This window comes from Acanthochromis polyacanthus, chromosome 23 (genome assembly GCF_021347895.1).
Source record: "Acanthochromis polyacanthus isolate Apoly-LR-REF ecotype Palm Island chromosome 23, KAUST_Apoly_ChrSc, whole genome shotgun sequence".
NCBI lineage: Eukaryota > Metazoa > Chordata > Actinopteri > Pomacentridae > Acanthochromis > Acanthochromis polyacanthus.
In genome coordinates this window covers 18,128,917-18,145,486 of record NC_067135.1, presented here as the reverse complement: position 1 = coordinate 18,145,486, position 16,570 = coordinate 18,128,917, and the positions used below count along the sequence as shown (strand labels likewise).

Here is a 16,570-nt window from a genome sequence, read left to right as displayed (position 1 = left end):
TAAATCATTAAATGGTCTAGAATTGTCTAAACCTGTCAGGCAGGCCTGCTTACTGACCTAAGAGTCCAAACTAAATGGGGAGAGGCAGCCTTCAGTTGTTAAACTCCACATATTTTAGGTGTGTCTTGGGTCTGGGTGAAGTATTTTGAATTGCCTTCTTGTCCAAAGGTGCCGTGCAAATAAACCTGCTAATCCTCACAGTAATATCTTGTTAAATATGTCTGATAAGCATCTTTATGCTTTGAAATTTGAGTGAATTTAATTAATGGATGAATAAAATGTGTGTCATGGTGTAGCCGGTTAGCACGAAGGCGTGTGGTCGTGCATGTGTGTGTAGCTTTAAGAACAGCACACAATGAAAACAGGCCACTGCGCCTCAGCAGCCACTGGGACCTCACAGCGTAGACCGACTCTAAGAGACATAGACGGGGAGGGAGGGAGCGAGATAATGAACGAGGGCAGTCGAGCTCCGGCTGCCTCCCCGTGGCAGCAAATGGCAGCAAAGCATGCTGGGACGATTCATGTACCCCTGCAGTGCAGGGTGAGGAAACCCCGCTCGTTGTTGCGGTCGGATGAAAGCATCACATCTTTAACGATAGAGGTTTTCAAATGGGTTTTGGAAAGTGATCCATGGATTCGCTCGTCCTTTAATGCCGTCGGCCCACTTAAATGATACGTCTAAATTGTATTGTCCCGGAGTTCTGAGGTTTTCACACAGTCCCATTGTGAGCTCAGCAGACAGAATGGGGAACAATAGAGCTCTCTGTTTCTGTCTGAGCACCACACCACTGCTGTTGTTTTTCTCTGATTGTTGTGAGCGTATTTTGCTCTCGGTATGACGAGTGTTATTCCTTCTTAATAAACACTGACCGCTAAATGGATATTTAACACAGTAAGGAAACAGACAGGCAATGTAGTCGTATTAAATATGCAAAAATGGAACACTAACATAGACGAGAAATACAGAAATGGAAATTTTTCATTTAATGCATAATCAACAGTATGTCGTAATCAATTATTAATTGCTAATTCATTTAATATGACGGTATTCTTCTCAACTTCATTGCCAAGGTAAAGAGAAACTGATCAGTCTGCATCTTTTGCTGACAAATCCATTCAAGAGGACGGTTCCATTGAAACTGAATCTTCACTGATTTGTGATTTTATCATAACTGTAAGTCAACAAAGTCTATGAGGAGAGAGTGGAACTGTACACAACTGTCAGCAGTTTTAGTCTGGAGATTTAAAAAAAAAAAAAAAACAGTCACAGCAAAAGGCAAGATCCCAAGCAACAAGCAACATGCTCCTCACATGCAATCTATGCATGTGAGGAGCAGATTGAGGATGGTGTTTGTTAGGATTCGGAGTGGAATGAGAAAAAAGAGGTGTTTTTGTGCACCTGTGAAGAGGAGTGTGTGCTTCTGTGAGCCCGCATGAGTTTATGCTACGTCTAAGTTTGAATTATTAAAGATGCACTTTAGGTACAGCAGTAAGGATTAATAGACAGCATGCAGAGGCAACAATAATAATCACTGATGTCCACCTTGGTCACCTTAGCAGTGTGGTGTTTGAGTTACTGAAATGGATACAGCAGCCTGTTTATAAAGCTTACAGTGTGATGTAATTGATGGATAAACCGCATATTAGACAGCTCTGACACAGTATGAGGGTTCAACTTCTCACTGTTTTCAATCCCAAATTACAGTTAGTACCATGGAAACAGCTAGAGATATGCAAAATGCTTCTACATTGTGTCCTTAGTCAAAGTAGGGTTCACTTATCAAAAAATGTGAATAACATTTCTTACACTTGCAGTTTTTAGCGTAGGAAGACTATTTTAAACATAAAGTATGTATTTTTCTTTCATGACAGTTTGTTGTAGTTTCTTTTGGTCTGTGTGTTACAGTGTGTGTGAAGGTCCTAATATAATGCGTGTTCCCATTAAAGTTGCTGGAGCACTGAGGCCTGAACTGTCCCTGAGGCATCAGCCCTCGTGGTTCCTCCACCACCACTTACACAAGACCTTTTTTAAATACCCCCATTTTCCCCTATGCACAGGGAAGGAGTGGCAGGTCGAGAGTGCCAGCCCATTCCAGCATTATGTAACCGCCGTGCATAGAGGCTATCACTTCTGCATGCACGACTTCTCACAGGACACGCATACGTACACGATACGGGCATCTACAGCAGTGTTCCTCCTTTAGTTATTCTGGGCTGCAGATGCCAGAGGAGATTTAAGGCACATATTTATGTTTTATTGGGCCAGAGTTGGATACTTTTTCCAAGTTTTAAAGGCTCATGCTAACATATTTTGCTCTCTTCAAGCAACCAGTTGCAAATAATTGCCTGAAAACAACAGTCCTCAGTGGAAAGGCCTTACATGCTTGCTTTTTTTGGAATAGGCTTACAATTGTTAAGCGACTTATCTGTTTTTCCTGTTCAATGATTGCACATAATTTAAGTCGGAAGGCTTTGTGTTTTCTGATGTGCTCCTATTTAAGTTTATTGATGTAGATTCAATACTTATTTTTTTTATAATTATTGGTTGTCTTTGTACTTGTAAAGCTGTTACACAACACTATTCCTACCAGTCCTGTTAATCTCTCCATTCTGCTGCTCTGAAATCCCATTCATCCACTAATTTTTATCAGCTGCTTCTACTTTTCAGATTTTTGAATGCCCTTAAGCTGCTGTCGGTAAACTACTTCAGCCCATAGGAAGCTTTTTTTTTTTTTTTAATTGTGGAACTGTGCTTTGTAGTTTTATTTAGATTAAAGCATCTACAGGATGTGTTGAGTTGTTACTGGTTATTTCCAGTTGCTTGTTTTTTCTTGCATCAAGGAATTTTTGGAAATTTATACAGCTGCAAATAAAAATCTCTGCCAAAATTGGAAGAATTCAGATTAAAAATATGTGTTTTTAAACTGTTAGGTTAGTATGTTACTCATTTTTATTGATCAAACGGTCAGAAATGAGAGGAAAAGGCATAGATTTCTGGCACTTTGTCCAATTTTGGAATTGTAAAGGATTACATTTTTCAGAGTATCTCCAAAAAACAGAAAATATTTTAGGGATCTAATCTTGATGTTCCATCTCATACGTTATGTAGTTAAGTCATGGACAAACAGACGGGTGGCAAAAATGTTGTTGATTCTCTAATTCTCTAGAACTCAGTTGAAGAGATGGAACACCATTCTTCTAAAAGATGGTCTTTTATTTGGTGTTTGGAGAACACTGTCTAACACAAATGTCCAAAATCTCTTCTAGCTGTTTAAGAAGGTTCAGATTTGATGACTGCAAAGCAATAGGATTGAATTCACAATATTTCATACTCCTCAAACCATTTAGAGACCTTTTGTGCACTATGGATGGGGGCAAAGTGGAAAAGACCACTGCCTTACCAAACCATGCTCGCAAAATATCTTCGTCAGCGTAACAACCAACAGATCCACCCACTGTCAGAGTAAAAGGAACAATATGAAGGGTCAAAACATGCTTTAAGACTGTCGTTTACAGCCATATATCGTAATATTTCAGTGTAAGTCAGTGCGAGCAAACCAACACCAGTCTAACCGCTCCCTCCACCTCTTTGCAGTTAAGGATCTGATCCACTGGCGAGACCCCAAGAAGTCGGGCTTGGTGTTTGGCTTGTCCATGCTGATGCTGCTGTCGCTGGCAGCATTCAGCGTCATCAGTGTGGCCTCCTACCTGCTGCTGGCCCTGCTCTGCGTCACCATCACCTTCCGCATCTACAAGTCTGTCGTCCAGGCTGTACAGAAATCTAACGAGGGACACCCCTTCAAGTAAGGCCGGATCCTTTGTTGTTTGTCCAGGATTGCGCTACTTTGACCTTTTCGAAGTGAAGTTTCATTGACTAAGTTAACTATGGCCAGTCAAAATGTTTCTAGTTTGATTTTCCGATGCAAAGTATTCAGTGTTTCAGGGATAAAATACTTTATTTTCTCTTTACTTTTCTTCCTGAAGCCATTTGCCTCATATGTTGGCTGAGGTGACGATAATATCTGGAATGCTAGCTACTCTGATACATGCTACATGATGCACTTTTAGATAATGCATACAGAACCAAACATTTACCTTAAGAAAGATTCTGTTTTGTAGCTGCTTGTATGGAATCATGTATAGAGCGCAAATGACTCATGTGATATTACATGTCAGTGCACTAAGCCACACTGTCGCATGGTGGATACATCTGCCTCATATGACCCACTAAACTAAAGTCGGCTCTGAAGACGAATAGGTTTCATTGCCTGACATAGCCTCTGCCTCCTCTGCTTTTATTTATAGAACAACGTTTAGGGTTGTGTCAGAGCCTGAGGGAAGGCTTCATGGAGTTCAAACCACTGCTCCTCTTCACAGCCGCCACACTTCCTTCTCCTCATTTTTGCTCCAAAACTGAATATTTCAAAAAGGAGAAAATGAAAATGTATGTGCAGGTGTAAAAAAAATAGCATAACTCTACTGACGTGCACCGAGGTAGCAGATAAAAGTGGTTGTTTTTGTTGATTCACCCACTGCTATTAAACGCCTTCAATTATGGCATCAGCATTGGTTTCCTCCATTAATGGCTTTGCTTATAATATATTTTAAAAAATGAAGCATTCAGAGTGCAAAGCAATGACTTCAAAATGCTTGTTTCCCCAAAGGATTTATTGCACAGGATTAATCGGTGTACTAATACGTAACTACAAATCCTAAAATATATGAAGCAGATTCGATGTAAACCGGAAATCTTTGCTTGACAGCCGATTTAAAATGCTAGTTTATTAAAATCGTATAAAGGTTTCTGAAGCAGCATAGTTGCCATAAGCAGTCAGCTATAGTTTGTTCGCGAATTATTCATGTCACATGATCTGTTCAGGAAGTGTTACTAGTCGAAATGACAGGAAATGATTACTGATTAAGAACTGTATTTATGTTGGTATGATGTGACTGCTGTACTTTTTTAGTTTGAAACTAACTAAACTGTACTACACAGTCTACATGAATTTAACAATACTAAAGAAAGACATGGAGAAAGCTTTCTGTTTGGGCCATATCAACAGCAAAAGTTAAAAAATGTAGCTAGCCTGTACTTGCACAACTAGCAACAAAGCCTGCAGTACAGGTAAATAAACTTCACATTTTAAATTAGCTGTATTCCACAGGAAAAGCATAGAATTCTCCATTTTGAAACAGCACTTTAGCTACTTGATTTTCTAAACATCATGCTAAACTTCTAAGAGTATGTTCTGGAAAGTGAGTTTTGACAACAACAAATTCGTAGACTTGCTTAAGCTGCCATTGAGTCGTAAGCCTCCCACAGATTATCATGCCTGGCTATGTGTGGATTTAATGCAGTGTTACTTAGCCTCATTTTGTGCTCACCGTCCTCTCCGCAGAACGCTGATAGATAAGGATGTCAGCATCCCTCCAGAGACTTTCCGCAAGCACGTGGACGCCAGTCTGACCTACATCAACCGAGCCCTGAAGCAAATGAGCCGCCTCTTCCTGGTTGAGGACCTCGTGGACTCCCTAAAGGTGAGCAGTTCTGTCGTTGGTCACCATCCAGTGTCATTCGAAGTTTTGGTAGTTTATCCTTCTTACTACAAAATACTAGTCACACTCTTTTGTAGCTTTGGTACAGTAGTACTCAATACAAGGTTATTTTCAAGTCAGAATCAGATTTTCAAAGAACACTGATGGCTGTGATTATGTTAAAGGATAACAATTATGTAGAAATTGTGACCCACACAGATGAAACTGATTAAATTGTACCTTTAATTAGACCCTCCAGAAAAACACGATTATGCGATCGCATGAATTCCCGCATTAATCACCAAAATGCTGCTGATTATGCAGGGGTCAATTATTTCCCAAAAGGCCGCATAATCCCCGCAAAACAGCGCATAATTCCCACAAGATTCTCATATTTCCACGAAAAAAAAAGAGAAATATGCGGGTCCCGCTTGATTTCACAATTTCCGCATAAAATGTGAAAACTGTAACCAATATGAATGGAGTTGTGAGTTTTTATGTGACGCCCGGCCTGGCATCATCAGTTCGCGCATTCGCGCACACACTAGAAGCACGAGCTGATGCGGAGCGCAGCGCCAGTGTTGCCAACTTAGCTACTTTCTCGCTAAATCTAGCGACTTTCCAAAGTGTCCTAGCGACTTTTTTTGTCTAAAGCGACTAGCCACAAATCTAGCGACTTTTTCTGCCGTTTTGGAGACTGACAGGAAAACTCGGATCATTCTGCAGTTACTGTCCTCAACAAGCAGCAGGTGCTGCTGTGAGCTCCTCCCCCTCCCAAAGCACAGGCTGTCAGTCCAGTAACCCTGCAGCAGTCCCAGTGTCTGATTAGAGGACACATCCCACCGCGGCCAGACGGCAGGTGAATCGCGCATATTTTTGCATATTTCACAACTATTCGCACACTTTGCAACTTTCCGCAATTTCCCCGCATAAAATGGCATAAAAACCCCGCATATTTATTTGCATAATCAAGGATTTTTGCCCGCGTTTTTCTGGAGGGTCTATTTAATCAGGGACCCAAATATCCGAATATTCGTTCGCTACGTTGGACGTTACAGGGCAGAACGAATATTCGGATGTTCGAATATTCGGATATTCGGGTCTTTAATAGGGCCCGAATATCCGGAGACCAGAAACCACTATTCAGGCCAGCCCTATTAATCAGTAGTTGTCAGTTTACTAGCAATATGTATTGTTCCGATTTTAACGGTATTTCTACTTTTACCGATGCTGCTTATCGGTCCGGTACTTTAATGGTATTTTTATCAGTGGTTTTTAATTGTTTTTGTTTTTTTAGAGAAAAAAAAACTAATCGCATTAAGAACAGAATAAAGATTACTCAAACATACTGTGTGAGAATATAAAAATTCTGTAGCCACTAATGTTGTGTTGATGGGAATGATCAGAGCACTGTGGACAGCATCAAAGGCTTTACTCATAAGATAATTATTATGCAGTTTTTCATTAAATGTCCAGCATCACATCATACATTTTGAAACAAAGTCTGTGATAAAACTCAGAATTTTTCATGTAACACTCCAAATAGCTTGTAAAGTTTCGATCATCTTATAATAAAATGAAAATAATTTCTTTGACCATGACTTTAAGGGGAAACTTTTTTTTATTTTATACTCTGTTCTTTACAAAATCAGAAGATATTACTGTACTAGCTAACTAACTAACCAACTAACTCCAGGTTTTCAGCAGTGCTGCTAATTGTTTCCAGCCAAACAGATGTGTTGTGACATCAAAGAAAGATGAAGGAAAACCTGTACCAATATCAGAGCTATTTCTTCTGTTTTTGTCACTCTCACAATCACTCTTATTTGATTAAACGGAAAAATGAGGACGGTCCCACTGTGGCCTTTGTAATGACATGTATGTCCTAGTTTGTAAAATACACTGGAAACACAGACACAGATAAGAGCCTAATACCAAAGCCTCCCAAGGTGTTTTTTTTTTTAAGTTAGGTTAGAGGTTGATATGTTGACCTAGCCTTTCCTGGGTCTTTCACACCCAGACAGTTAGATTATTCTGGCTAATTGTACCTAGGTGGATATAGCAATTACTATATACCGGCAACACCAGTGACAGTGTTGGTGGCAAGCCACCATGGTCCTTCCCAATCTCTTGGAGAACATTGGCGGCATGGAGAGAGGGTTATAAACATTGGGCAGATTACTAACCCCTGAACAGTTTGCCAGGCCTGCGCACAAGTAGATACTGGAGAGGGCACTTCAGTGTTGCTACAACATCACAATGGAAATAACAGAGAGATAGTAGTCACCTGTCATCAGCTTACTCTCAACTGGCATTGAATGCGGCACCAGGGGCTAACTCTTGACGGTAGGAGAAATGCTGCGAACACCAGACACTTTTCAGCATATTCTTTGCTGCTGTGCTGCAGTGCACTTTGGGCTACTCAACAGATGTCATCCATCTCCAACCAGAACTGATGGTGATTTGTTTAACCTCTCTCGTTTGAAAGTCAGGAGGAAGGTGAGACATGCTACTGTCAAAGACATGTTATTTCCAGATGATGCGGCTCTTGTGGCTCATTCTCAACAACTGCAGACCATTTTGGAATCATTTTCAAAAGCCTGCAGTGATATCAACCTTGTAGGAGACTTGAAGACAATCATCATGACCCAAGGTGTTGCGGACACTCTGAAACTTGCCATCAATGCGTACGAGCTTGAAGTGGTTTCCAACTTCACCTACTTGAGCTCCACAGTGTGAAGTGATCTCGACAGCTAAATCACCCACAGCTGCTATGACATTTTGCAGGCTTGTACTGAGAGTGTGGCAAAACAACAAACCAACATCTTGCACAGAATGCATGTTATACCGTGCCGGTGTTTTGATCACACTGCTGTATGGCAGCAAAAGCTGACCCATGCTTGCTAGACACCGACAGCATCTAACGTCTGTCACCTGTGCTGCCTTCAACATATCCTGAACCTCAGTTGGCAAATGAAAAGGTTCTCTGCCAGGCACAGCTATCTTCATCTGTGCTCTGCTGGAGCAACGCTGCTTGCAAAGCCGCATTCACCGCATGCCTGATGGGAGAATCCCAAAAGATCTGCTGTCTGGTGAACTAGCCGTAGAAACCAAACCAAGTGGCCAACCCAGCCTTCTTCAAAGGATGTCTGCAAGCACGAGATTGGAGCTCATCAGCCTGCTATACGCCTGTGACCGACACAAAATCAAAAAGTGACGAGCCGCTCGCTTTAAAGCATCCAAGGAAAGACGAGCTCGGTGCTAAACAAATCAGACCACTGGCTCCAACACAACCACCCTTCGTTGCAATCACTGTAACCGAGTGTGCCTTTCACTGGAGGGGCTCTATAGGCACCATCATCATCATTTATATTGGCTTAAGTTTCAATTAAAACTATGTGTATGTAAAGTGTTGCATAATGTCGTATGAACTGTAAAAAGTTTCAGCTCTAAGTTGTCCTGTGTGGTTGTTTGTCTCTCCAGCTGGCTGTGGTCATGTGGCTGTTGACCTATGTAGGAGCTGTCTTCAATGGAATCACCATTCTCATCTTGGGTAAGTACAATGAGAATCAAGTAGCACGTCACATTCTTTATTTTCCTGAAAGGGCTAATGATTTCGTTTTACTCACTGAAATGCTCAGAGTGCAGGTAAACAAATGCAGACCACCAGCCACTTCTTTGTTGCCTCAACTGCTAAAAGAAATAATGGGAAAAGAAATGAAACTCACTCAGTTCCTGACATTTGTGTTGACTTGTGTAGTTTTTCAAGGCCTTGCTTAGGCTTTGGTTAATCCTTTGATGCACAAAATGCGTCAAAAGTGATCTACATCCAATGGAAAATGGGTATCTCCTGACCCACAATGCGCATCAAAAGGTTAAGTACGTTTAGATTAGGGTTGTTGATTTTTTTTTTTTAAGCAGAAGCATCCCAGTGATGACATGCTATTAAAGAAGATTAGCATCTTAAAGTTGGAGACAGCAGTCTGTGGGAGGTCATAACAGCCTTGAGCTGTTGTATGGAGGCTTCTGTGTTCATTTAGTTTGATGATGTGCAGTGGGTTGACAAGATGGCTCAAAGGATATGAGGCTGCATGAGGACTGGTGACTGGCTAACCACACTGTACTTTCCCATGGTGGATAGCTCTCATTAGGGAAGCTCTGTCTGATGGTTTGACTTCATTTGAAAACCGACAGAGCCAGGGCTCATTCCATTTCAATCTTACAGTCTTCAGGCTGAGTAGCTGCTCAGAAACGCTACGTAAATGTTCCACGTGAGATTTGGACAGACACATTTTTTGCTCATCAGAAATGTTAGTGAAATTTTTCAGCAGTTGTATCTCTTTAATGAACTTTCATAAATGTAGCTAAAGAACAACTGTGCCCAAAACTTAATGCTCCAAGGGTTCAGCAAAGACTGTATTCCGTCTATCTCTACCATCAACATGATAGCAGCTGGTCAGTTAAGAGGACAGTGTGTGAAGAGATTTTAATGAAATGACAAATTAGATGTTGATCCGCTCTGGTCATTTGGGACTGCAGTTGTTGGTAATGTTGAGTGATGAGGTGATTCTATTATTATGTTCTATTAAAAATAATTGGGAGTGGAACATCTATTAAAAACACCTTTGATTCAAACAAATGTACATGTTTAGAACTACGGAGAACCAATTTGTGAATCCGCTTTAATGGGGATTTTACCGCTTCTGTTGCACAGGCAGTCGCAAAATAAAGCACCAAGGACTGCACGTTTCAAAAATAATGGGAAATTATTAGCTGAAACCGAAAGGATTAATGTAGGCTGAGAAAAAGAAATGTGCTGCCTCTGATTTCATATTTCAAGTGTTGTGATTTGGCCCAGCTTTGGCTGATTTCACATGAAGCAGGTGTGGATATTGCAGCTTGTCTGACTGGTGCGATAAGTTTCACAGTGATAGCTTGGACATTAGACTGTATGTAAACATGCAGGACATGACCGCTTCCCTGAGGTGAAGCCATAATGTCTCTAAAATGGGTGCTGGTGATGATATTTGTCTTCACCCTGCAGACAGCATAGTGTAGACGTAGTACTGAGTGATATTAAAATCCAATTTCCTGTGAATGTGAAGGATGTCAGCAGTGCAACATGCCAGCTGTCATTTCTGTGATATCTTAATTTGTTTACTGTGGGAGGAACTTGACCTGGTGAGTCATCATCTTTATTTGCAATCCCACCCCTGCCACAGTCTGAGCTGCACCACACTATGAGCCGAGCCGGAGTTTTTGGGGCTAGACGGTGTACAGTTTGTTTTAGTGTTAGCTAGTCACACCATATCTAAAAAATCCCATTGATTTTCTAATGTTTCTGTTGACTTTGTGTGTTCTCCAGCTGACATCCTGCTCTTCGCTGTGCCTCCTATCTACGAGAAGAACAAGGTGAGACTGTGGCCCTCTGTCCCAGGTCAGGATGATTGTATCTGATGACAAACTGAGTCTCAGATGCCCTCTGAGCACTGCACTGATGTCAGCAGTCAGCAAACGTACCCATCAGCAATGAGCTCACTTGATGACTGCAGTCTTCATCAGACACTAAGGGCTTTCTGCATGCCCCTTGTTGCCCCCACAGTGTAGCTGCTGAGGACATGAAGTCATCCCACTGTTAAGACCGACAAAATAGATGGCTGTCGGCATAAAGATGATGCACATTATGCGAAATGGGGACTTTCTGACTTTAGAAGAAGTTTGTTTTGTTTGTGTAGCTTTAGCTTATCAGTCACAGTGGCCTATGGATACCGAATTACATAACCTAAATATGTAGCAGGCAGCAGAAATTGATGAGACTCAGAAACACCCCCGTAATTTAATCAATTGTTCCTTGTGTGATTTCTGACGGAGAAGTCCTGATAAGTCTGCAACGGTCAATCGCAATCCTGTGATCATCGGCAGGCAGCTGACGTAGTGTTCACTCGTAGTCATAGTTACAGTATCGCTGTGTCGCTATCTCACAATGATGCAGAAATCTTTAACAAATCCATGGATTGAGACTGTAAGCCACGTCACTGCCAAAATCTAATCACTTGGTCCTTGTATCATTTCTGACCTTCCCTGAAGATTTCATCCAAATCAGTTAGTCTGTTTTAAGTAATAGTGCTAACAGACAGACAAACATATGCCGATCGTCTTATAACTCCACTATGTTCCTTGGAGGAGTGATGGTAATAAAATGTAATGGAAGCATTTCAACTAAGGCTGTGGTCGAGAGTTACAGAAAGGTTAATAATACATTTTTGAGTGAGTGAGTGAGAACACAATGCTGAGTTTATTAACAGTAAAGACGTCAGTTCCTCCATCATGACTTCTAACAAATATTGTTAGTTTCTCACAAGCTTTAAAGAATCCAATGGACCAGTGACATTTAAGTTAACTAGTTCCTGCATCAAAACGCCCTTACAACAGGATGTACTCTGTCCATGCTGGATGCTTCAGCAGGTGTTCCTTTTCTCTAAGAGGAACACCTGCATGTTAAAAATCTCGTCAATTAAAACCCAAAAAGTGTCCATAAAAATGAATTGGTAGCTCTTAGGTTTTCTTGGTTCTTAAAAACAGTGGCAGTATTTCATTTTGTTTCTTTGAAGTAACCATATTCTCTCTGAATTGTCCTTTTCTCCCTCCAGACCCAGATTGATCAGTACATCGATGTGGCACGTACTCAAGTCAACACCACAATCGCCAAGTAAGTCCCTCCAGCCCTCAGTGTCAGGCTGTTGTAGAAACGTCTGACAACCAGCTGCTTTAATGCATAAATACAGTTCATAGATGTTTGGTTTTCACATCCATTGTGTTTTTCTCTGTCACAGGTTGCAAGAGAAACTTCCTGGGGCTGTGAAGCGCAGCAAAACTGAATGATCAAACCCCCCATTAGAAACCTCCACATTACCATCATCCTCATCTCCACCATCTTAAACCCCCGTACCTTCCCCGATCCCTCTCCAGTTAACGCCCCGCCCCAGTCTAACTCCTCCTCCTCACTCCATTCAACCATCACCACCCTACTACACTGAACCTTGCTAGGTAGAAAAATCTCTGAGCTTTTCGATATTCAATGTAAAACTACTGCGCAGCTTAACTTACGAGCATTAGAAAAGAACTGTGCCTGTGCAGACAGGAAGCACGTCGCTAGCAAGGTGTGATGTAACGCCGCGGCGGACCCCGCCTGTCTGTGGGCGTGCCACGGGGAATGGAGGCAAGGTCGAGTGAACTAGACTGAATCTATGACCTGGTTTTGTCATGTACAGCGAGCAGGGGGGTGGATGATGGCCGTTTATGTCACAGAAAAAAGCAAATGTCTGTACTTCAAACCACACGTTTCCCTGAAGGTAAACGGCTAATTTAAGCTGGAAAAGTTTACGAAAAGTGAAAAAAAAAAAAAAAGAAAAAGCAGAAAAAAAAAAAGAAAACCAATCTCTTGGGTGTCATTGTGGCTAGTCTTATCCTGCTCTCTTGCTCTACAGCTGTTCTATAGTTCCTGAAGAGTTCATTTTTAGAAGCTGGTAACGGGTTGCTGTTACTGATTGGCCTGTTGTTGAGTTTGTTTCCATTCACCTTACAGGATCGTCTGTATGTAAGATTCTGCAATGCACTGAACTTTTTTTTTTTTTTTTTTTAAACCATGAGCAGGTTGAAATAAAAAGGATTGAAACACTGAGCCAGCTGTGATAATTTGGTCTAGTTCACCCTCTTTTGATCAGATGCATTTTTTGAACAGTTTTCTCTATGTATATACACCTTAAGACAACTACAGGCTCTCTCTGCTGTATGGAACACGTTAGCCTCGCTTTTTATATCAAAGGAAAGTTCCTCACGTACAGCAGTCCTAACTCCTTTTGTCGCACCTGTTCAAGTCACAAAGTGTTGAGGTCACATTCACTTGTAAATTCTGGTTATTCTTATCACTACTTATTACTGTTATTGATATTATAGGATGGCTGCTTTGACTCCCTACTAGCTTGACAACAGCATTGTAAGAGTTATGTTAAGTGTTATTAAGCTTAATAATTATAAACAGGAGGCCTATCAGAGTCCTCTTGAGGAATGAATTTGGGATTGTTTGATAGGTTAAGCGATACACTTTCTGAATCCCAAAATGGCTTCCCAGATTGCTATTGTGTTGAGATTGAGTGTCAAGAATGCCATTTTAAGTATTGAAAAAAATCTGCAATTATGTTCCCTCTAAAGAACGTTAGAGCAGTTTAGTTTTTTTAAACAACTCTTTAGTATACTCAGTTATTTTTTTAAATCGAACAAATTTGTTGTTTTACGAGAGTGGCCAATCAGAGCTTGTGTCTTAATAAACTACTCAAAGAGGACATGAGGTTAAATGGAAGGAAGGAGCAACATTTAGCGTCTTGGCAGTAATTTTGTTAAAAAAAATTAAAATTGAAGATAAAATATTACCCCAAATTTGTTGCGGCTTTTTAAAATGCATCAGTTTGTTTTTACATTAAACACTGTTTAAGTCATGACTATGATTTTGGCACATTTGACACTCCATACAACCCTCAGCAGTGTGGAGAAGGCTCTTGGAGATTAGGGGTTGGTGCAACAAAATGAGTAGGTGCAGTTCTGCAGAGTGTAGCTGGAGAAAATGAGGCCGTTTTTGGAGTGGTTATTCTTGAGCTCTGTTTGTCATTTTGTTTTTCTTTTGACTGCCATTAAGTGCATGTCGTAGTGTAAGCTGGAAACAGATTCTGACCCTTTATATAGGCTGTATCATATTCTTGACCCTGACTTTTGTTTAATATGATTACTTGTGATTGTTTAAATGGTGTTTTTGAACTCGGTAAAAAAAAAACAAAAAAAAAACCATAGTCACATGTTGGCACGACTGCTACATCTTTATATTGTTTTAAGGGATGAATAGATAAATGGAAGTGAAACCACATGTATTTTAAGTGTTTCTGCCCCCAAAGTGTCTCCACATGTCCCCTCAGAACTGAATGACCAACAGTGGAAGGTCGTTCTTTCACTGCCTCTCGATGCAGTAATTACTCGAACAGCTACTACTCAGATATCTGCCTGTATGCTGAATGTTTTCTCTTGTGGAACATTCTTCCTGTGCATGCCCTCTACTGTGTGTCGTTGCACTGTGATCGCCTCATACCTGTGTTGATTGATTCCTCATGCACGCATGGCGTCTCATTCAGATTTCTGGGCGGCAAAGCCAAAATATGCAACTTTTCTGTTAGCGATGCTAGCTGTTAGCCTTCACTCTTTCAGCTGTGGTTGCTTGAGCTCTCAGCTAGCCTAAAGCTGAGCTAAGCAGCATCTGTAAGGCTGCCACAGGCGCTAAGGAAGCAGACAGCATGTGTGAAGGGTAATCAGGTCTGCATACATAGAGCGATAATGTTCTGTTTATTTATTTGAATGTGACTAAGTTGCATATTGTAGCTTTAAGAGGCATGTTTGTCATTTTTGTTTGACTCGATGCAAGCTACTGGAACACTTTTTTGTTTAGTCTGTGTCTGTTTGGGGTCAGATCAACCAAATTAAATCGTTTCAAGAATCCCTTACTTACCTCTTGCCATGCGTGTGTTTTGATTGTATTTAATTTCTCCTGATTGGTGAAAACGAAGCTGTTAAAGATCGAATTAGAAGCACAGTTACATCTGTGAAATCCTTTCTACAGAAAAAACATTGCTGATGGTGTGTTGTCTGGTTCAAATACAGTATTTAAGATATCTCAAACATGTCATCGCCTACTAAAAAGTGTGTCCTTGTCACTTGGTATAAGCTACAGCACACAGTACAGCAGTTTCTTCTATAGAAAGAACCAATTAAACTCCACTATTTTCCTCTGTGTTGCGGTGGAGGTAGAAATCTGAAGCCGAAGACGATAAAACACAAGTCTGATTTCTGGAGGAATTGTTTGCAATCAAATGTACCTGCATGCTAGACAACACTGGAGGCAAATGTAACGTTCTGAGTGAACCGATTCTGACTTCACCCCGCAAGTATTCTCCTTTTAAAGCTCATTTGCTTTTCAGATGCACTGCACCTTTACGGTAAATTCAGTCCAGGCCGTGTTACCTGTGTTAGCGTGCTACAAAAGGCTAGATAGATAAATAAGTTGGCGTACTTCGTTAGTGTAATGTATGATATGAATAAAAGTCGACATATTTCCTCCCGTTCCCTCACAGCATGTTGCTTTTCCTCTTTATCCTGTTTGTCTCTGTGTTTTCATCGGTTATGGGAGTGTGTGGCAGGAGTGTGTTTGATTTCTCTCTTTTTTTTTCTTTTTTTTTTGTCTTTAGTGTTTTTGCTTTGGACTCTTTACTGATATCTAGATGTTGTTCACTAACATCAGCTCTGTTTTGTATTAGCTATGACTTTGGTTCCAATTTCTGAAGCTTTGAGGAAGATGTTGCAGGAAAAAAAAAGAAGAAAACTGAGAAATAAGTATGTGGTCTCTGTACTGATGTCAAAGTGAAATTAATAAAAACACCTCAAAGGTCTGTTACTCGTGGCTATGTTTGTTATTTTGACATAAAAACAGCATACTTTCTCCCAGTAGGAATGCAGTGTGGGGCGGTGGAGGATTAAAAACGCGCCCAGATGAAATATCTATAATAATAAGATTTGACTTGAGAGGCCGCTATCTGTTATGGTGTTTGGGTGGAGAGAGGATTCTGGTTTATAATTTTAGAACAGGCCAGTTGTTCGTCACATGCACACTTGACATCCCATTTAAAGCCTGTGTGGTATTACATAATAGAATCCAAGCTGCATATATTGGTAAATCTTTAATGAAACCTTGTCAAGTTAGTTACAGATGAGCCTACATTGAGGGCAGTGAATAAAAATCTATATTAAACTGCTACCAAACTTGGAAAAGTATATTTTATTGACTGCTCTACTTGGTTTTTATGTAGCCAATAGTCACATTTAATTGGTAAGGCTTACAGTTGTCTTAGTAGGTCTGTAATTTATTGACACGTACACTTCCAGTCAAAGGTTTTGACATACCTTCTCATTTAATGTTTTTTCTTTATTTTAATGATTA

General features: G+C 40.7%; 1 protein-coding gene across 3 annotated transcripts in view; it reads left to right on the top strand.

The window, feature by feature from the left end:
• The window catches only part of rtn3 (reticulon 3), a 35,958-nt gene extending 19,936 nt beyond the window's left edge, over positions 1 to 16,022 (top strand). For all 3 annotated transcript variants that reach the window (XM_051944035.1, XM_022196421.2, XM_022196422.2), the window contains 6 exons: positions 3,596 to 3,803; positions 5,400 to 5,538; positions 9,019 to 9,088; positions 10,901 to 10,947; positions 12,186 to 12,244; positions 12,369 to 16,022. In XM_051944035.1, coding sequence (XP_051799995.1) covers positions 3,596 to 3,803; positions 5,400 to 5,538; positions 9,019 to 9,088; positions 10,901 to 10,947; positions 12,186 to 12,244; positions 12,369 to 12,417 — 572 coding nt within the window. In that variant the 3' untranslated portion in view covers positions 12,418 to 16,022. The remainder of the gene's footprint in view (positions 1 to 3,595; positions 3,804 to 5,399; positions 5,539 to 9,018; positions 9,089 to 10,900; positions 10,948 to 12,185; positions 12,245 to 12,368) is intronic.
• Positions 16,023 to 16,570: the final 548 nt, after the last annotated feature.